At 35.9% G+C, this 22,484-nt stretch overlaps 3 protein-coding genes across 3 annotated transcripts; 2 read left to right on the top strand and 1 right to left on the bottom strand.

Moving 5' to 3' along the window:
• On the top strand, window positions 255-7,956 carry LOC109715825 (putative nuclear RNA export factor SDE5). Its single transcript, XM_020241018.1, has 12 exons — window positions 255-359; window positions 1,764-2,334; window positions 2,873-2,898; window positions 4,295-4,372; window positions 4,615-4,688; window positions 5,181-5,413; window positions 5,984-6,066; window positions 6,279-6,335; window positions 6,653-6,720; window positions 6,821-6,927; window positions 7,296-7,366; window positions 7,571-7,956. Exons 2-12 carry the CDS (start codon window positions 1,818-1,820, stop codon window positions 7,742-7,744), a joined length of 1,488 nt encoding a protein of 495 aa, XP_020096607.1. The 5' UTR covers window positions 255-359; window positions 1,764-1,817; the 3' UTR covers window positions 7,745-7,956.
• LOC109715338 (probable beta-D-xylosidase 6) lies at window positions 9,847-14,705 on the top strand. The gene is made up of 7 exons (XM_020240307.1): window positions 9,847-10,431; window positions 10,685-10,849; window positions 10,946-11,112; window positions 11,577-11,674; window positions 12,376-12,726; window positions 13,125-13,541; window positions 13,886-14,705. Exons 1-7 carry the CDS (start codon window positions 9,865-9,867, stop codon window positions 14,482-14,484), a joined length of 2,364 nt encoding a protein of 787 aa, XP_020095896.1. The 5' UTR covers window positions 9,847-9,864; the 3' UTR covers window positions 14,485-14,705.
• LOC109715757 (remorin-like) lies at window positions 16,569-21,157 on the bottom strand. The gene is made up of 5 exons (XM_020240899.1): window positions 20,848-21,157; window positions 18,003-18,038; window positions 17,822-17,909; window positions 17,612-17,693; window positions 16,569-17,274 (listed from the first exon to the last, which is right to left on the bottom strand). The coding sequence occupies exons 1-5, from the start codon at window positions 20,990-20,992 to the stop codon at window positions 17,074-17,076; spliced, it is 552 nt and encodes a 183-aa protein (XP_020096488.1). The 5' UTR covers window positions 20,993-21,157; the 3' UTR covers window positions 16,569-17,073.

Raw genomic sequence — 22,484 nt, 5'->3', positions numbered from 1 at the left:
AACAGAGAATACAAGTGGCATATTGGAAAGGAAAAAAATAAAATAAATGAGATATTTTTAAAATTTTGAGAAATATATAAATAATTATCTCAAATAGAATATAATAATGTTGCATAAAATATTTTAGAAATTTTTAGGGATATATAGTTAATTATCTTAATAAAAAAAAAAAATCCCATAATCCCCGTCCTTCATTTCGTACCATTTCCCGTACCCTTCCCACTCACCCTTTCTCTGTGACCCTTCGCTGCTTCCTTTTAACGCACACTTCCCAAACAATCGACCCACTCCACTCCTCTCTCTCTCTCTCTCTCTCTCTCTCTCTCTCTATCTCCGCTCGCCATTGCCGAAGCCCAAAGGTAAGCTCCCACTCTCTCTCGCCCCTAAACCTAATCTCTCCCTCATTTCTCATTCTCTTCATCTCCTCGCGCATGTCGATTTCGGTGTAACCTCTTCTTGATCAGTATGTTCTTCGATTTTGGTAATGTCGTGATTTAACGGCGTTTATTACAACAAATAATCGGTTATTCGCATTGTTTCCCATGGATTTTGGTTGTTTAATGCGTGATATTGAGGTCGTTCTCCATGTTTTGTGGGGAATGGGGTGGGGTGCTATGTCGACGAGCAATTCGATCGCAGTGGTTGATTATCTTGTCTATTCTAAGTAGTTGTGAGGATCGGATGGTCTTGTTCTTGGAGATTCAAATGATGTTTAGAACAAGATGCATTAGATTAAATACATCATTGGTCCCTAAACTGTTGATTTGGTTTCACTTGAGTTCCTAATCTTTGGTTTTTACAATTAGTGGCTTCAACTGTTGCATTGTTTCAATCTTGATCACAAAGTCGGCTTGTGATCCCAAGATAGAATGAGGGAAATTATGAGTCAATATGCCAAGTTACTTTTGCCAAATCCATTAATTATGGATGAGTGGGAAACTTATGTTACAGTAAACTAAAAATGCAAATTCAAAGATTTGGAATCGAAGTTCGCCGGCCTGAGATCGGAACTATTAAACAGTGTCAGTCCTCATACAATGAATCAAAGTTTAGTGACCAAAATGAATCTTGAGTAGTAGTTGTGGTGTAATACATCCTGTACACCCCAGGCGTTATATCTTCTTTTATGTTGTGTTTTGTGTGTGTGTGTGTTGTTTGGGGCAGTGCTATTGTGAATGGAAAATGACTTCAGCTTTTCCCTTGGGTATTTTTTCTGCTTAATGACACTTTGATAATTCTTGAATTCATTTCTATTTATGATACCTAAGTGATGTAGGCTGAGTTGAATTGCTCGTAGCAGAAATGGCTTCGTTTTGAGGGATTTTGTTGATTCATTTAATCACTTTGGGTTTGGCAATTGAATGATTTGGTTCAAGATATTTAGATTAGAGTGAATGAGCAATGTTTGTATTTTGTTTACTCTGCTAGTGGCTTTTCATGGTGATTGGACTGGGCATGAAGTGCTTTCTTAACATATATACGGAAGTTCGAAAACAGTAAAATTATTGTCTCATTAGAATTGAAATGAAACAATAAGAATTAGCTCTAACTCAAGGGAGACAGATCTCTCAATTACGTTTCTGTTTACTTTTCTTCGTTCAACGTTCACAATAAGGATTGTCGTAGTTGTTCGCTTACTAGCGTATGTATGCGTTATTCAGTATCATGCTCTTCCACAAATTATTATTATTAATAATTTGCAATTCATTATAATACAAATTTTGGTAACTTGCGGGAGCTTAGTTTCTACCTTTTTTTGGCAGGTGCTCCATTCTTAATCTTGTCAGAAGCTTCATGTGACATATTACATCAATTAAATGGAGCGTGATGATGAGACGCGAGCACTGGAGTCGTTGTTTGATGCTTTTGGTTCATGCTGTTCGCTTGAAGAGATAGCATCTGCTTATTGCACAGCCAAAGGAGATGTTAACAGGGCCGGTGATATTCTTTACAATCTTGAAGAGGCCAAATCTCGTGCTGTAAATCATGAAGAAAATTGTGAGAGTAAAATTTCTCAATCTAAGGAAATTCAAAATGCAACAATTATAAACGAGTATCCGAAGGGATTAAGAGATTCAAAACAAAGAAAATTTAGTGCTTCAACAGGGACTGTTTCCAGTGTCTTAGGCAAAACATATAAATCGACCTCCTCTTCTACGGATGGATCAGCTGGTACAACAAAACCACTTAAGATTATAGTAGAGGGATCAACAACGAGTGGTTTTGACATGAAACATGCCATAAAAGATGATATTGGTGAGACGGAGGAGTTTCTATTGTCAATGCTCGGAGACGGGTTTAAACTTAGCATAGATGAGATTCGAGAAGTTCTTGGTAACTATCATTTTATTTCTTATCTGTTGTTCAAATTTATCATTTTTAAACAAATTGAATATGTAGAGCTTTTTGTTGATGGCAGCAAAGTCTTATTGCTTTAGAAGTTCTTCTCCACTTGGACTGATTCTTCATGTAATTTTGTCATTCTTTCATGCTGCCAAGTTGCATTTTCATTCATTCGCCTGAAATGCTGATAACCCCCTGGCTGTATTGCCATTTGCACTTCTCTTTGCAATCAGGATCTGTAGATAACCCCTAATTTTAGTTAATGCTAGCAGTCTGAAGTGCAGGATTTCCTAATGAATCAAGGGTTTTCTAGGTCTTGATTATTGAGGGAGATAAAGTGCTAATCATGATATATCCAGGGAGTCATCTACTTTTTTGTGGCCTTTCTTTTGTTTTTCCTCAATACTTTACTCGTTAAATGCAAAGATCCAATATGATCACTACCTGTCACCTTATACATTTTAAGAGGCCTCTTGTATATTGTCACATTAATGAGCATCAGTTTAACTGGTTCACAAATATTTTGCAGGTAGCTGTGGATACGACATTAAGAAGGTGCATCTATTGCCTTTCTTTAAGAATATATATGAATAATGCTTTGCAATCAATTTCTCATTTATCTGTTATTGGTAAAAAATTGATCAAGAAGAATCAACAATATCTTTAGTTGTTTCGTATTTATTATTATATTTGTTGAAAATGTTTTTTCTGTTTATTTTTTATGGGCGTAATTTCAAGTACTGAGATGATCTGGATTGCTATTGGAGTAACAATTACCATGGTCTCTTTAAATAGAGCTATTTATAGGGATTAACATTCAAATCCTAAAGATTGGTGTGCCCATGTATGCATTTACTATCTTTACACGGTTCATTTGAGGAGCTAGAAGAGTTGCATTTACTATCTTTACACGGCAAATTCTGTTGTTTTCTAGGAAGATAAGAGGAGTGAGAGGAGTGCTAGAGGGGAGGGAGGGGGAGAGAGTGAGGGAGAGCTTGACCAACCAAAACCAGATGACCTCTCACTTTCCTTTTTCCCTCACTTTGTCTCTACACAACTCTCTAAATTTATAATAAAACAACCTTTTTACCCTTTTCACATATATTTTCATAAACTGTTTTTACACTCAATTTCTTCTCTAACTTTCCTGCTCCATCTCGTAGTTCTAATCCAGGCTTGGATAAGTTAACTCAAAAAAAAAAAAACCTCTAATAAGATCAGCACAATTGGAGTTTTAAATTGTCACCCAGTTACCTATATCTTAAGCAGCCCATCTACTTTTCTGGCAGGAAATAACATAAAGAAATTGGGAATTTTCTTTAATTGAATTAACTTGCAGAAAATTTTTCTTCTGTAAGCATCAATAACATTATCGGAACCCGCATTCTGTCGGTACGGAAGTAATAAAAATGCCCGTGGCATGTCAGCCAATCCACTGTGAATCAGTTGGATGTAAATAGCAGATGTCCAGCAAATGTTTCACTTAGCTAGTCATCATCTCATTATTGTATTTGACTCTCAAGTATCATCTAATTATCACTGCAGTTGGATTTCTAACTTGTATCAATTGCCTCTAGCTTAATCCAGACATATGTATTCAATATGAGTTATTTTGTGGAAATTGCAGACTTTTTACTTCAGAGCTGGAAAAATCGAATTGTCTGTTGAGAAAGGCAATTACACTATCCAATTTCAACAGGCTTAATACTTTTTCTCATTTTATGCAGAAGAACCTCGTAGATTGGATCAAATGCCATATAATATATTCTTCAAAATGTTTATTTATTGAATTTCATTTTAGTCATGAGTATACCTGATCAAGTTTTGATCCTAGGAACAAGCTGATGGCTCTTACTGATAGTATTAAGATGAGTTATATATTGTTACCCTCTTGAAATATATTTGAGCACCCGTAAGTAATAGTCTTCTTTTGTTGTTGTTGATTACATAGAGCATGGAGGAGCTATTGGCTTTATCTACGAAAACAGTGGAGAAGGGAAAGACAGTTGACTATAAAATGGTGCAAGAAGTAAGTCTTGCAACTGATAATTGACATCATGTTAAATTGTCAAGTAAAGCAAGTATTTTTTACGAATTTTCTACATTTTAATAGAGAAGATTTTGTCTAATAGCTATACATTCATCTGAATGAATAACAAACCTATTTTTGTGAAATGTTATCTTATGATAACAAAGTTATGGTATCTAGCTTTGTCCTACTCTGCTTAATCTGAATCATATTATAACACTTGCCACTATACATTTTATTAGCCTGCAGAGAAATGCTTAACAGTAGAATCTTCTCTCTCTGAGGAAAGTCTTCCACAATCTCGTCAGAACTGGAGGTATGGTTGCTGATTAGATTGTAAGGCTTTATGCATTTTCCTTTTCTCCCCTTTTTTCCCCTAATACTGTTCTTTAAGCGTGTTGGCATAATAAATTGCATGTTTGGTTTAGGTAAATTTGTACGAAGATCCTCTTACTGATAGGCCATTTGAGATAGCACCCGAAATTTTATTTGTTTCTATTGACCCCTCAACTATTGCTTGTACTGATTTGAGTTATTTCTATCAATTGATTTCTGAATTCCAGTAGAACTAAGGGTTTTGGCTGCTTTTTAGCTGGCAAAGTGTGGATTCCATTAACACTTAAATGACCTGTGGCTAATGGAGCTGTTCATGAGAGCCCCAATTCACATGACATAAATAACTCAACTCAAAACAGGCAAATCTTGAGAGGCTATCAATCCAAAATAAAGAATGGTGTTTTTTTTCTCAATATAAAGCTAATGTTTACGCATATTTTAGGTTGCTTATGTTAATAGCTTTCTAATGCAGAGATGGTGAACAAGTTCCAGATATGCAAAAAGAAAAATCTAATCTCCCAAGAGAAGTTTTGGAATCATTGTTTACTGTTGCTGAGAGGTCAGAAGAGAAACCAGAACAAAAACGCCACGAAGTAGGTCTGAGCAGACCAAGATTCATGGGACGGAAAGTCGTCAGAGAACCTTTAGAGCTTGTTAATTCATTAGGTTCAATTGAAATATCAAAGGAAAAGGTCAAAGACAATGGTAATGTTTTTTTTCCGTAAATTGCAAAGTTTTTCTCTTTTGTTTTTCAGGAGAGTTGCAACAAGGATTGATGATCAAGAGCCTGGGATTCTTTAAATCATAACTAATCTTCTGATAATATGAAAAACCCTTTGAAAATCACTTTACCTGCCCAAGTTTTTGGAAATCAATGACGCTTGAAATGCTTGCCATTTTGTCCTCTTTTTTCAGATTATGTTGCAGAAAATCATGAAATCAGATAAAAATACAATAATTCCTGAAATTTCGTTTATTTCCCTTTCTCTTCCCCTTCCCATTCCTCCCTTTGCTCATTTGCACGCGGAGTATTAACCAAAGAGGGAGGAGGTGACTAGAGGGGGGAGGCGTTAGCGATGGGTTTACCAGAAGGTCCCATAATTGTATATCCTCAAGGGTTCTGTATATTAGAAATAATGCAACTATGTAAATACAAATTGCATAGTACACAAGACTTTTAACGATCATCTTACCTCTTTATAGATGTAATGGGGATTTATCAAACTCATGCAAAATCTAATTTTCTATTCTGTACATATTTCTTCTTGATTCTAGTTCATGTTGAAGAGGATGATTATCAGACCCTCCGCAAAGCTGCGAAACAGCAGTGGGATACAATGAAGGCATATTATGAATCTGTAAGGGGGCATCTTCCATGACTTATAGACAGCCAGATTTGTACAATTTTACCTAGAATGTCCCTACTTCTGCCAAATATATTTTTGTATAGGGATATTTCATATCATAGAATATCTCATATCATAAACAAGCGATTTTTTTTTCTTCATATTTCTTTTCTTTTTTGATTAGTTAATGAAAAGCTAATTACATGGTGGTTGCATTGTTACAGGCTGCAGATACTTTTACTAAGGGTGATCGCCAACAAGCTAACTATCTTCTAGAACAAGTAAGATTTATAATAACTCTGGGGCGTGGAATTTCTTTTTATCTTACATTTATAATTAATAAAGCAAATAATATTACTTACCTCCTATGAATTGGCTTAGATTTGCACTTCTGCTTTGCTATTTTGTTCTTGTTTAACTTGATTGATGCTACTTTGTGGAATTTTAGTTTTACAGTTTAGAGTTATGGTATTTTTTTCGTCTTATCAAAATGACTGCAGTTATTACCATATAGTTTTGTGTTACCAGCACTTACATCAAATATTACATTTTTAACTGAATGCAATTCACCAACTTGATAATTTTCATGGACCTCTAGGGGAAATACCATTACCAGCTGGCCAGAGAAGCTGACGAAAAGTCTGCTAAGGAAATTGTTAAAGCGAGGCAAGCGCATGTTCTACTCCTCTTTTCCATCTTTTTTAGCTTCTAGATCATTATGATTTGTTCAAGCAAAATTTTGTTTACAAAGTTAATTCCATAGCAGAAATACTGAAATTAGACAAGATCTGCCTCTTAATCTGAGTTCCCATCTACCAAAGGAGGCGGTGCGAACGTTGAAAATGCATCTTACTAAATTGGCTAATATTCCTGGTAAGTCCATTTTCTTGCAAGTTAATGGATGCTTCTGTAATTTCATATTCCCCTACAAAATCTTAATTTGTGTATACCAGCAAGACTGCAGTTTCTTACAAAATAACCTTTAGTTGAGTAAGTCGGCTCAAGGGAGGAAGTTGGAAAATTTTCATTAGAAAGATGTCTTTTAAAAGGGGTGCATCTGCTGCAAGTATGAAGCTATATACTTCAAGAAGTTTTAAGTTTCTACAGGGTATAAATAAAAATCGGGACTTATATGGACATACATATGAAGATTGTTAGTTTTGTAGGAGAATATGTTTCTTTTAAATTTCAATATTTCCTACATGATAAGATGATGATTTGTTGTCTCGCTCTACATTCAGGTTTCCAGTTCTTGAAAGTTACTGTGGATAACGACGGTGCAGATGGGAAGGAAGGAAAAATAAGCAAAAGGGTATGACTTTTAACTTATAGTTGACGAATTTACATATTTTATTAAGATTTTTTATCATAGTGGACAGGATTTTACTTCAGCTGAAGCAAAAGCTATCTTTTCTATGCGATGCTTTCTTATTGAATGCGGTACAAAGTGATATGAATGTCGTTAAAAGAAGTAATTTAAAATTGCCAATTGACTTGCGAAAGTGGATCCAAACAGGTCAAGAGCTTTCTGCAGAAAAAATCGATTAATTGGATCGAAGAGGAAGGGAACCCTGGTATAATTTTCATTCGTCTTGATCAAATAGATCCAAGCAAATTGAATTCTACTAAAGACTTGGATTTCGCGCCTTTTCGTTGTAAACTTCCAGCCCTTAACTCTGCAGATATATAGCAAACAACTTTTCTTAAAAAATGTTCCTTTTATTCTTTGCTTTTTCTTTTTTTTCTTTTTTTTTTTGTGATGAAAGGCATTCTTGCATTTTGAGAAATTGTTGCAAATAGCTGTGGGATGTTCGAATGATGCATAGTGCCTTTTTTGAATTAAATTGTTGTTAGACTTGAGTGTTATGTGAAAGCAAAGAAGAAACTGAGCTTTTGTGTCCATTTTTGTTTGAATTAAATTGTTGTTAGACTTGAGTGTTATGTGAAAGCAAAGAAGAAACTGAGCTTTTGTGTCCATTTTTGCGAGTCTATCCGCAACAAAGATGCTTATACAAATGCTTTGGCATGATCTGAGTCACCACCAGGGGCGATTGTCGCTCCCTTGTCGCGGCAGTTGCGTGGCCTCATTTGGTGGGATGAAATGAAAATCAGGCTAATATTGAATGTGGTGAAGTGAGATCAAATAGGAGTTATTACTTGTTTTAGTTTCAGCTTTTGCGAGTATTATCCTTCGAAGTTGATTGTAAGGTGCTGCAGTTTGTTGCTCATTTCTCTCTATTCTCTCGCTTCAAGTTCTCCAAGGCCTAGTTTAGTTGGGGATAAAGCGGGAATAACGAAACTTATTCCTGCTGTTCTCCAAATGGGATGTTTTTTAGTCGGGATATTTTATTCTAGTCAAAATCTTGTTATTTTCCATTATTTTGGGATAGTTTGGGATAAACTATTCCACCATTTTGGTGGAATAGTGTGATTTCAAAGTTTAATTTCAAGCTTTGTCAAGATTATAAATTTAATTAAAGTAAATTATGTAGGCATGATATATTACCTATTATAATAAATTATTTTATTAAAAAAATTATTATTTGTGCTGTATTAATACATATTATTTGTACTTAAATATTGCAATAAATTATGCTTAAATATTATAATAATTTTTTTTTATTAAAGCATATTTTATAATAAATTATTCTAATAAATCATACTTTATAATAACTTATTTTTGTTAATTGTTTTTATAAATTATTTTTCTAATAAATTAATTTTATTAAATTATATTTTATATTAAATTCAATTATCATTTTTTTTCTTATTTTTTACTATTTCATAAAATTAGCCAAATGTAATTTTAATTATTCTCGAGAATAACACCATACAAACTAAATAATTTTGTTTTTATTTTTGACTATTTCGAAATAATAAGTTATTGTAGGAATAATAAACTTTATCCTGTATTTTCAAACCAAACTGGGCTCTAATGGCTTGTAGTACACCTGAAGTGTTTTTCTTCCGTGAAATGTTTTCTTTGAAATGAAGAACTTCAAATCAGGCTCTGGACATTCGTGTTGTGCGCACACATTTTGTAAGTAGTTATGTAATTATCAATTTTGTCTTTTTTTTTTTAATAATCTTTTACATAAAAAATTAGATATCTCAAATGCTCTGTTTCTCTTTCTCCTCCTGCTTTTGGTAATCCACTCTCACTACCAACCGTTGATTTTGGAAGCCTAACCGCCTTGCCTGGTCATTTAAAGTTACAACAGCAACTGACCAAGACACGTGGCGCTCTTTGATTGGTAGACACTTGACCCAAGTTCAAAATCTTTAGAAAGCCTTTTCTATTACTCTTGTCATACATGAAATGTTACAACATCTAATTAATATTTTTATAAAGTTCAAAATCTTTTTTTTTAAATACCATATAAAAATATAAATAATTTTTAAAATATTATTTAAATGTGTAATTATCATGCTTCTTCTGATTAGAATATATATATATATTTTTAAGATCGAAAGCCTCAAATTCTCAACGACTCGTACTATAAATGATAAGGTACTTAAAATATAATACAATGATATTATATTTTAGTTATCTTCGAATGATAAAATACTTGAGTATTGATATCTGATTCCAAGTTTGAAGCCTATTTCTTATATGCGACCGTTTATAGGAGAGATGATAAAGCACTTGATAGCGACATGGTTTTACCTTTCTTCAAAAGAGAAAATAATAATAAGAAAGAATAGGAATGTATTCATATTACCGTTCTAACTGTAGTAAAGAGTATTTTTTCTGTATTTCCAGTAGTACTCATCCGAGCTCCTTACACAGCTGCCCACTGTCTCCCAACAATGATCTCTCCTCCTCTGCCCCCGCATCCGCGGCGGGGCCGGCGCCGCCACCTCCTCCGCCTCCTCCTCCTCCTCGTCGTCTCCGCCGCCGGCGCCGGGGCCGCCGCGGCGCTCCCGCCGCGGCCGTGCGCTCCGGCGAACGGCGCCAGCGCCTTCCCCTTCTGCAACGCGACCCTCCCCGCGGCGGCGCGCGCGCGCTCCCTCGTCTCCCTCCTGAGCCTGGACGAGAAGATCCAGCAGCTCTCGGACGCCGCCGCCGCCGTGCCGCGCCTCGGCCTCCCGGCCTACGAGTGGTGGTCGGAGTCGCTCCACGGCGTCGCCGCCAACGGGCCCGGCGTCCGCTTCGCCCCCCCCGTCCCCGCCGCCACCTCCTTCCCCAACGTCGTCCTCTCCGCCGCCGCCCTCAACCGCTCCCTCTGGCGCTCCCTCGCCCGCGCCGTCGCCGTCGAGGCCCGCTCCATGTACAACGTCGGCCTCGCCGGCCTCACCTTCTGGGCCCCCAACATCAACATCTTCCGCGACCCCCGCTGGGGCCGCGGCCAGGAGACCCCCGGCGAGGACCCCTTGGTGCGCCGCATCCGTTTAATTTTCCTTTTATTCCGTATATTATCCCTTCCATTGATTTATACCTCTCAAGAACCAAAAATCAAACTTTTTTTGATGTGATGCTTACGCAGCATGGTATAAACTTTTTTTTGATGATCCTAAGCGAGCCTACTTCCTGTTAGTGCGAGTGATATGATTCATATGATGCATTTGAGCGGGGATGTTAATACTATGCCTTGACTATTTTCTATTAGATGTATCTTTTTGGTGATAGGTGACGTCCGCGTATGCTGTGGAGTACGTGAAGGGGTTCCAGGGCGAGTACGATGAGTATAACGATGGCGGCTCGTCGATGATGCTCTCGGCTTGTTGTAAACATTACACTGCCTATGATCTGGAGAAATGGGGCAACTTCACGCGGTACACGTTCAATGCAAAGGTGAGGCCCTCTAGCTGTTTGATGAAATGCTTATGAGGGTAGATTCTAGGGGTTTTTTATTAGATGGTGGAGAATTGGCGGTTGTTGCTTTGGTAGGTGACGGAGCAAGATCTTGAAGACACCTTCCAGCCTCCGTTCCGGAGCTGCATAGAAGAAGGCCATGCTAGCTGCTTGATGTGCGCGTACAATCAGGTAAACGGGGTTCCCATGTGTGCCCGGAAAGATCTTTTGGAGAAGGCTAGACAAGAATGGGGGTTTAAAGGGTAAACTACTCTGACTGAGTATTTCCTCTTCTTTTTGATATGCGATTGCACAGGAATGCAAAGCACTTCATCTGCTGGATCAAATGGTCCTCTACAATTTCGCTGTCATAGTTTTAATTGCAACAATTTCGATGCTGGAGTTTGTTTTGTGTAACAATTTCTATTAATACATCTTTAATTTGGATGCAACATTAGTACCATACTTAGACATTTGCTTTTGGTGAAGTTGAAACTTTAGGTGCAAAATTGTAATTGCCATCAAAGTTAAGAATATAAATTGCTAAGAAATAAAATGGAAGAAATGAAATCGAACTTTAGGGACTATATTGTTTCCATTGAAACTCCAAGGACGGAATTAAAATTTGAGTTAACCTTCGGGGTCTATATTTTTTAAACAACACTTGATTAAATTACCAAGTGAATGGTATTGATGTTCTCCGTATGCCTTTATATGCCTTATGCAGATATATCACCTCTGATTGTGATGCAGTTGCTATAATTTATGAGAACCAGACATATTCGAGTTCTCCTGAAGATTCAATAGCTGATGTTCTCAAAGCAGGTAGAATTGTGCAACCTTAGGTTGATACTTGTTGTAATAACTTTGGATCTGTCTTTTTAATTGTTGATATTTGTGCCTGTTTGGCCCAGTTTTCGAAACAGCTTCTGCCTGCAATAATTAGGATAAACTGTATCACGAGTGTCTAATCTTTCTAAGAGGTTTCGTTTGGGTCCACATAACTTTTGCATTCTGTCACAATCTTACCCTGTTCATCACACCACTGATTAATTTGGATTCAAATATCCACTTAATCATCCATAAGAGAAGTCCTAAGTGGCTTATGCGGTAGTTGATTATTTAGGTATTCCTTTCCAATTCTGAGTATTTTGACTACAATGGTGAGAAGCTGAGAATTACAACAGTGTGCAAAGATTAGGGACACGATGGTAACAATCAATAGGGATCATATCAGGACAATACTCAAAAGACTAAGGATCCCTAGTGCAGTGTACCTTGAGAAGTGCCCAAGCATTTTACAAATAGGAAGCGTAGAGATTCCCGTTTTAACAGAAGCTTAAATAAGCTTCTGCAACAGGAAAAGCTTCGTGAAGTTTCTACTGCTAGCTGGCAACTTTGGGGAGATTTAGACAAAATGTTATTAGTTTTTCTTCCGAAAACTCTACTTTAAACCTTATACAGAAGCTCTAACCTGGCCAAACATACTGATAGTTTCCAAACTAATGTGCTACCTCTTTGACAAGGGATGGATATCAACTGTGGGTCTTATCTACTTCGACACACGAAATCAGCAGTTCAGAAGGGGAAGGTTCAAGAAGAGGACATTGATCGAGCACTCCTGAATCTCTTCTCTGTTCAGCTTCGACTTGCGCTTTTTGATGGAAATGAAGGAAATCAGTGGTTTACACAATTAGGGCCTAACAATGTGTGCACAAAGGAGCATAGAGAACTTGCGCTAGAAGCTGCGAGGCAAGGCATCGTCCTTTTAAAGAATGATAAAGGCTTTCTCCCTCTCAAGAAGAATGAGATAGGTCATCTGGCTCTAATTGGCCCTGCCATTAATGATACAAGCATTTTGGGTGGAGATTATACAGGTTTGACATTTGCAACAAGAGTATCTTATCTCAATTTTGTCCATGTTTGGCCTGACTTCTAGAGCAATTTCTCCTCTGACAAATAGCAGAAAGCACTCTTAGTTGCCAGGCATTTGTGAAACTCGAAACAAAATGTCTGGAGCTCTTTTGCTGTGGCAAGAAGATGAAATGAGCTTGTGGGCCCCTTAAGCAAAAGCCCCAATTAGAAGCTTCTGGTTTTGCTGCAGAGGGAGGCTATTCAGGTTATCTAGAAAAAAATTGAAAAAAAAGGGTTATGAATGCTTCTTGAACAGCACTAATTAAACATAATATCTGTAGAAGCTCTAGCTACGCCAAAAAGGCTGTTAATAATTGGTCTTGAACGCAATGTGCGGCAGTAATTTCTTCATTTTATATAGGTGTTCCTTGCAATCCAATTAGCTTTCTCAACGGCATCCAGGCTTACGTACCAAAACTTTCATTTGCTGTTGGATGCGTTGATGTGCCCTGTAACTCAACGGATAAATTCGAAGAGGCCATTAACATTGCTAGAGAAGCAGATGTTGTAATTGTGGTTGCTGGACTGAACCAAACTGAAGAAACTGAAGACCGTGATCGCGTGAGCCTCTTATTGCCGGGCAAACAGATGGACCTCATTAATGGAATTGTGGATGCGAGTAAGAAACCTTTGGTTCTTGTTCTGACGGGTGGTGGGCCTACAGATGTTTCATTCGCCAAGGAAAATCCGGCTATTGCGAGTATTCTTTGGATTGGTTACCCCGGTGAAGCTGGTGGGCGAGCTCTTGCCGACGTTATCTTCGGAGAATTCAACCCAGGTTAGTGAGGAAAGGTATTTGAAGATTAGGAATTGGGAATTTTCTCTATGAAATTCATTCGTTTATCCAAATTTTTACAATATTTTTTTGTCCTTATGCTTAATAAATCAGTCAAATTTGTGTTATTATCCTTTGTTTGACAATTTCTGTAAGCTTTTAATATTTAAGTATCCACATTACTGAAACTGTTATATATTCATGTAACGATGCTACTGGCTGTTTGTGAATTTTCAATAACATTCTCAACATCAAAAAGACTCGAATGGCAACAATGCTATATCTACGACTGTAGGCGGAGAACTAATAATTCAACTTGCTGCTAATTGTGATTTGTGTTGTAACAGGGGGAAGATTACCTGTCACTTGGTACCCCGAGTCCTTCACGAATATACCGATGAACGACATGAACATGAGGGCCGATCCTTCACGAGGTTACCCAGGCCGAACCTATCGGTTCTACACAGGAGAAGTCGTCTTTAGTTTTGGATATGGTTTGAGCTACTCAAACTACTCGTATAGAAGTTTGTCCGCGCCTGAACGAGTTAGCTTGTCCGAATTGTTCTCTGAGGCTGATATCGGCAGAAAACTGGCCTATGCCGAAAGAGATGGATGTGGCCACATGAAAATCGAAGAGATCTCATCATGTGATGCTTTAAGATTCTCGGTTCACGTTACAGTATCAAACCATGGTAGCATGGATGGGAGCCACACTGTTTTATTGTTCGTGAGATCGAGAAACAACACAAAGGGATCTCCATTGAAACAGTTGGTTGGTTTTGAGAGAGTGCATACATTTGCTGGTGAAGCTACTGAAGTTATGATTACTGTAGATCCCTGCAAGCATATGAGCATAGCAAATAGCCAAGGTGAGAGGATACTTCTTTTGGGGGCTTATGTGTTAATGCTGGGCGATTTGGAGCATGAGATGGTTATTGAAGATTGAGAATTACTTTGCTTGTTTTAGATGAAACTGATGCCCAAGGAGACATCTTCTTGTGTATCAACATGATTTATCACGAAAAATAATCATTGAAATCTGTTTATGTACCTGAGCATTGTTATCTTTTTTAAACCTGTTTTAAAACTGGTTCAGTCCAATGTGGTTGGATCAAGCGAGGGCGGATCAAATGAAAAAAAAAAAAATCTCAGTATATGTAAATCTTACATCATGTACATCCGAAGATCAAAATTTTGATGCAAGTTATATATATATATATTTATATTCTGAGCTCATAAGAGGTGTTTAAATACTTGGATGAGAAGGTGTAAGATTTACGCCCAATTATTTTGGTGCTGAAGCAGCATTTCTCAATTGAGAATGCGGACCTGATGCCGATTTTCTCAAACTCCATGTCTGAAATTTGCTGATGTGTATAGATTGCAGTTCTTGGTGGATGGATGGATAGTTTAATTCTCCTCTTCCAAGGATCCAATTCTCTACTATAAGAAGCAGCTATTAGATATTTGAGAGTTAAAAAACTTCACTTTTTTCTTTTTATTGCAAAAGAAAAATAGACGCTGCAGTTTGAAGCTTATGCTTTTATTCTGCTAGCTAAGCTCTGGATGATAAAAATAATGGTAGTTGCATTAGTGGTGATAGAGATGTATAGTGATAGCTTTTGGGGGGCGGAAACCATTCATCGTATTTAATGCACGAATCTTAAAGCAATAGCTTTTGGGAGCAGGAGCTATTCATCGTATTTAGGGCTTTTTTTGCAAATAGCCTCCTGACAAATTTTATTTGCGAAAATAGCCCCGTTCAAAAATTATTTGCAAAAATGGCCCTGCCCCTGCCCCGCCAGCGCCACGTCAGCGCCACGCGAGCAGGGCGGGGCCAGATGTTTAAGTTGAACACGGTGAACCATTCACCGTGTTCAATACANTTTTATCGATTCTAGCTTTATAAATATAACCTGTGCCACTTAGTAAGTGGCACAGGTTATGTTTATTAACTTGTGCCACTTACCAAGTAGCACAGATTATGTTTATGGAGGTTGAATCGGTAACAACCCCATAAACATAACCTGTGCCACTTGGTAAGTGGCACAGGTTATGGAATCATTCACCGTGTCCAATACAAAAACTTTGTATTGAACACGGTGAATGGTTCACCGTATTCAACTTAACCATCTGGCCCAGCCCCGCCCGCGTGGCGCTGATGTGGCGCTTGCGTGGCGGGGCCAGGGCCATTTTTGCAAATAAATTTTTGACAGGGCCAAATTTTAAAATTTTTTTTGTAAGGGGGCTATTTGCAAAAAAAAGCCCTCGTATTTATTAATGCACGAATTTTAAAGCAACGATGACGGCGAGGCCTGTAAAGCTCAGGTAATAGTGAGCTTCTGAAAGGAAGAGCAATCAGTCAATAGCAACTACACAAAGAATAAAGCCAAAAGAATACAAACGTACATCACAAACAATTCAGTATGCTTTACATTTACTCCTTTTGGGACTCTTCAACCACACAAAGCATCAGTTGAAAGCAGCTCACCAACTACTTGTTTTCAGAAATTCACTGAATCTGAGGAAACTGCTGAGAATTGGTTTAACAGCCACTTGACACCACTATCTTATTAGTGTTTGGTGATTACAAAGAATATATCCAAAAAAGAAAGGAGCAAATTGCACATTTGGTCTTCAAACTATGAGTTGGGTGCCACTTCAATCCTCAAACTTTAATTGAACTATCAAAATTATTATAATCAAGTCCCACAACACAGTTTATTTGACTAAATGTTGACGAATGATGGATGTAAAAGTAATTTAACATCTTAAGTATTGGCGCATCGTCAATCACAACACTGCTACATCATTTCTATGTTAGCGATACATACATATTTAATCAACTAAACTAAATTATATATAGAATTTGATTGCAACAAGAATCTGAAAATTCGAGTCAGAAATTATAACAAATTAATGTTTGAGATCAAAGTGTCACCCACCTCACAGTTTGATGACCAAACGTGCAATTTATCCAGGGAAAAAAAAAATTATAATATCAACTTCTATGTCACCCAATCTACTGAATAATATCAAACAAATCATCCAATCATCCAAGCAGCTTAGTTGTTTTTGCATCCATGAATGTTTACATCACAAACTAAAAGAATTACAAATGTACATCACAAACTTTTTTGAAGTTCTTCTAACTTTTACATCTGTACAAAGGACATCAAACTTTACACGCCAAAACACACTGATTTTTCCACTAAAGAGTAGCTAAAACAATCAACAACAAACCCATAAACAGAAATTGGCCGAGAAACAAGCAGACTAGAGAAGGATTGTACTTTGTTTTCAGTTAACTTTCTAGTCGCAGATATACCCCTTGCAAATATGTAAAATCACGTAAATTCCCCTCTAAAATTGGTATTTGCATGCGTGCGTAAAATTGTACGTATTCATTTGCATTCATGCCCCTGTCAGGGGTATATATGCACAAGAAAAATGCACTCACACAAATACCAACTTTTCAGGGATCTTTATGCAAATTCACACATTTCTTGGGTGTATATATATATATATTCAAATTTTAGGCGCCAAACCACCCAAAAAGCTTCTTTGGAGCAAGACCGGTGGAACGGTATTTTGCGGCCACTTCCTCGGCCTTGAGAATCTCCTCGCCCCGCTTGGCCTCGACCATCGCTCGCTTCTCTTCCGCCGCCTTGTGAATCATTGCCACCTTGTTCTTCATCTCTTCCGCATATTCGGCCTTCTTTTTCTCTAGCTCTTCCTGATTACCACACATTTGATATTTTGTTACCGACACACTCTCTTTTTATAGACAGTACCAATCATTTACGTAATTCAAAGTTTACGAAATGAAGATGCAATTTATTGATGCTTACACTATCTCAATAGCCGGAACAAAATGTTTTGCGCAAATATTATAGATCATGTTTTACGTGATAAAAACATGGTAAATTTTAAGCGTCACGTGAGTGCCACGCGCTAATGATCAATGCAGAAATTAATTGAACTAGAGATGTGGATATTTTAAGTTCGAGGGGCCATAATCGACGAAATAGTGAAATTTGAAAATAAGCCTCCATATTTCAGCAAACTATTACCTCTTTCTTTCTCAGTTCAGCTTCTGCAGCAGTCTTCTTTGCATTCTCCCACGAAGTAACAGATGACAGCTTCCTTGCAGCCCTGCAGAATAAAGTTGTCCAGATAAATCGAATCGCCAACATGATGAATAATCTAAGGCCTTAGTAGGAGTATAATTTTGAACTGTTTAAGATTTAAAAGCATTCATTTGAAAAAGACAACCAAATTACTTATTCTCAGCTTTAATCTTTTCGTTTTCCTCCCATGCCTTAATCAAAGACATTCTCTTCTCTGTCTCCACCCTTGCAAGAACAGCATCTGCAAATAGAGGTTGGTCCAGATTTATTATCTTTTTCTTAGTTGTTCTTTTGGAAAAGACACTAAATAGGGTTTAGTTCTCCAAACAATTACCTCTGTCCTCTTTTTCAGTTGAAGGTTCTGCAACCTCTGATAAAAAGAAAAAAAAAAAAAACAAGAAAAGTTACTATTGAAATGGCTCCACTTCTTAATCTTCAAATTAATATAAAAGCAGTTCAATTTTTCATGCCAATAAGAAGGGATCATAACTCATAAGCATGTAATAATGAGACAAAATAATGTTAAACAAAATATATGTATGATTACTATACAGTTGTAGAGCCCAAACAAGGTAATAATAGGGATCATTTCATATGTAATCCTGCAAAGTTTTAAAATTACACAGCTTTGTACCTGCAAGTTTTTATTTATCATACACATCCCTCTAAAGCTTCAAAATATGCAAATACCATTGGTTGACTATTAAAGTTTGACCGTTTGGAGTTCAATGCCCTTATAAAAGTAGCTTTTTTTTAATTTAAAATTGATAAATAATTTTAAACATAATTAAAAAGATATTTATACAAAAATAGAAAAGTCAATTTTAATGGATCAACTAACTAACTGAGAGGGAGTAGCACTTGATTAGATCACTAAATAAGCCTTAATTAGAAAAACAAAATGCACTGTATAAAAAAAAAGTGGAGTCTAGATCAATTTTTATTGCTTGATTTTTACTCAATGATTGTGCCACCATCAAGTGTTGATGCAAGCCAACATTTACTCTTCATCAATGACAATGAAAGCACTCAAAGATGCATGTACCAACCACAAGGTGGAGCAGAGTCATTAAATGCTGTTGCCCTTTTTCATTGAACCCTGCTTTAAGGCACCTACTTTGTTGGCCATTTTTTAATTGCAGGAATGATCCATTAATGACCAATAAACCTCAATTTAGGACAAGGAATTTGTCTAGAGTTAAGTTTATTTGCCCTAGTGCAAGTGGCAGAGGGCGTAACCGAGGTCTCAAGTTCGAATCCTAGTTGATTCACGTTTTCAGCTAAGTTTGTTTTTTTAAAAAATAAACAAAACGGGTAGCATGTTATCTATTTTTCAAAAAAAAAGAGAATTGTCTAGATCTTCTGATTATAGCGAAAAACTGAAAGAAAATTTAACACCCACAAAGCAGAAGCCCAAAAGATATTTAATCGGAGAAATATGATTCTAATCAAAGTTGATTTCACGGAACAAAAATGTCTAGAGTTTCTGTCAAAAGTGAAAAAAATCTGAAGCAGGTTTTAAGATTCCAAAACACAGGGTAAAGCTATTTATTTAAATAAGAAAAGCAATATTCCACCTTAAAATGAGAGATTTTGAAAGAAAAAGGTTCTAATAATAGCATAACATCTCTACAAGCTTAAAATATGGAATAACAAAAGCTGAGACACAATGATTGTTTGAGCTCCCTGTGAAAGGAAGGTAAAAATTCTATTTCTTAATTTCCCAGTTACTATACAAACAACATATTTTGCATGGTGAAAGCACTTTCTCTTGGAGAGAGAGAGAGAGAGAGAGAGAGAGGTTAAACCACTTTTCAAAATTCATTATAGATTTAATATTACTACAAAAAAAGAAAAAAAAAAGGTAACTTATTTTCCAATTTGTTCAAACTTTCACCCTAAAACCTCTTAAGTCTATAAGAAGCCCAAAAGCTACTTCATAACATAAGAGTAGTAAATATAAAATATTAAAACATCGTGTATTCTAAATATAATTATACTCAAAATAAGTTAGAAAATAATTTACGAGTCGAAAAGATGTTATCACATATTTGGTTTCACGTAGAATATATAGTAATTAATGAAGAGAATTGTGTTAAAATAATATGAAACAACCGTTATTTTCTAAAAATTTAAGCCTGTAAAGAACGGTATTTAAATATTTTTATATTTAACAAATTAAACATATTTAGAAAAACAACCTGTTTTTATTTTTCAATTTTTTTAGTAGAAGAAACAAACTGAAAATTAGATATACCTCTGTCCTCTCACTCTCTTTTACTCACATTATTTTAGTTTATTAAAATCAAACTCATATTCTTTGAAAAAGTATTTTTGTTTTATACCAAGAAGAACACTAATAAACTGATTTTTTTTCTTTCCATAATATATTTAAAAACTATTTTGTATATTTTTGTTAACCTAAAGATGATATCGTATTACCCAAAAGATCAATCGATAGTAGAATATGGTTCATAATTAGGCTTAAAATTTTGTTACATGAGACCAAATATCCCCTCAAAACTTTTAGAAACAAACACCTAAACAATCAATTAAAAGTAAAAATGTATAAAATTTACCTAAATTATAGACTATTTAGATTCGACTATCTAATCTTTCAAAATTTTGCTTACAGTATCCAATCTTTCAGTTTATTTAATTTTAGTCATTTGGCGGTTCTTTCCATACAAAATTTAAACTATCTGGTCACTTTAACGAATTTGTAGTCATGTAAAAATAAATAAACGACGCATTGATATTTTAAAATTAAACAGTAATTAACTTGCTCAAAGTAAATAAATTTAAAAGTTAAATAGTAAAATTAAATTTTTTTAAAAAAATAATATTTAATATATCCTTCAAAACTTCAAATATATATCTATTTCTCCAAATTTTCTTAAAGTATCTCTATTTTTTATAGGGTTTGTTGAAGGATAAATTTGAAAATTCTAAAGCGTAACTAGTGGTAAATAAGTAAAAGTCTCTAAAATTTTAAAAATTAGCTAGTCAGATCAAAACGGGTAATAGTTAATAACAGAGAAAGAGCATAGGGGGAGTTTAAATAAATCTTAGATAATAAAATAAAAATATTTAAAAGTTAGCTAGTCAAATCAAAATGAATGATAGTTAATACGAGTGAGAGAGAGAGAGAGAGAGAGAGAGAGAGAGAGAGTTCTCACTCTCGACGATGTCGAGGGCCTTCGATTTGCCGCCGGGCTTCTCCTCCTCCGGCGACGGTGCCGGCGGTGGAGCCGGCGCCGGAATCACCTCCTTCTCCTCCGGCGACGCCTCCACCTCCACCTTCTTCGTCTCCTCCTCCGCCATCTCCGCCTCTCTCAATCTCTCCTCTCTCTCGCACCCGAATTTATATATATATATATATATATTTATATATATCCACAGCAAAAAAAGAAACGATAGAGAGAGTATTTATATATATCGACAGCAGAAGAAAAAAAAGAAAGCACGAGTACGTATAACAGAGAAAAAGAGAAAGAGGTGGGAGCGGATTTTGAGGCAAACGGATTTTGAGGCAAACAAAGAGGGCGGATTCGGCAGGCTTTTGTAGTACCAGGAAAGAAAATTATGCTGGTAGGTGGAAGTCTGGACTCTGGAGGGAGAAAGTGGGTGGGGCACTCGTCCTGCAGCAACCAAACGACAGCACAGCTTCATTTTTCTTTCCGTGCAGAAAACGACGCTTCATTTTTTTTCTTTTTTCCCCCTTTTTTAAAAGCTGGATCATCAGATCATAAATCCCCACACGGAACTGTGAAAATTTGGAGCATTTCACTTTCTCCCATTTAAACTAGTCATTATTATTATTATTATTATTATTATTGCTACTATTACTGTTTTAGTCTCGGAAGCATTATATCGAGTCATTTTCGATCTTCTGTCATCATCCTCTGCTTGTTTCACGGAAAAGTACTGCAGAATGAAGTGATTTTTTCTGCGTTGTTTGATTCTTTTTTATTTTTCGTCTGCGGTTAAAAACTCAAGCTTCAAATTTTTTGAAATAGTGTAATTGAGTTACAATTCCCTTGAAATTGAGAGTCAATTTTATACAGATTCCTACAAATATAGTAAATTATAAATATATTTTTATAGAGTTCAACTTTTTTATATTATTCCTATAAAAGTTATAATGTTTTTAAATATATTTCTCTGATTTCTTACTGTTTAAAGCACTGCTTATTTTATAAGTGAAATGACATTTTTACCATCACAAATATATCATTCTAAAAGTCCCACGTTAATTGAAGAGCGATAAAAACGGATCCTAACGGTAGGGATATATTTGAAAATACTAGAATTTTTGCAGGGACAACATATGAAAGCTGAATTTTATAGAGATATATATATTTGCAATTCAATATATTTATAGGGATATGTACACGATTAACCCTAAAATCAAAGTCAATTACAAAAAGTAAATAAAAAATAAATAAAATATTATTTTATTTTTTCCATCTCTAAATTTTTATGTTATCCAGTGCTGCGAAACAAATAATAAAACAAAAAAACTTTTAGTTTCGTATCTATACAAATGAATAGTAAAAGATGAGTGATTTTTATGCAAACTTTAGCTCATAATTTTACTTTCGACGAAACAAACAAACTTTCGAGTTACCGCGAACCCACTTATTCGAGCTTGTACGCATAATCCGCATCATTAATAAGCTAAACCTTATATAGGCCTCTATGGGTCCAATAATTTACATCAATCATTAATTCCTGTAGTTATTATTTTATGTGCGGATCCTTAGCACGTACTAGCATAATAATAAATTATCGTGCAACTTTCAATCTTTAAATG

Source organism: Ananas comosus, linkage group 9 (assembly GCF_001540865.1).
Source record: "Ananas comosus cultivar F153 linkage group 9, ASM154086v1, whole genome shotgun sequence".
Classification (NCBI taxonomy): Eukaryota; Viridiplantae; Streptophyta; class Magnoliopsida; order Poales; family Bromeliaceae; genus Ananas; species Ananas comosus.
This window is presented reverse-complemented; position numbering and strand designations above follow the sequence as displayed.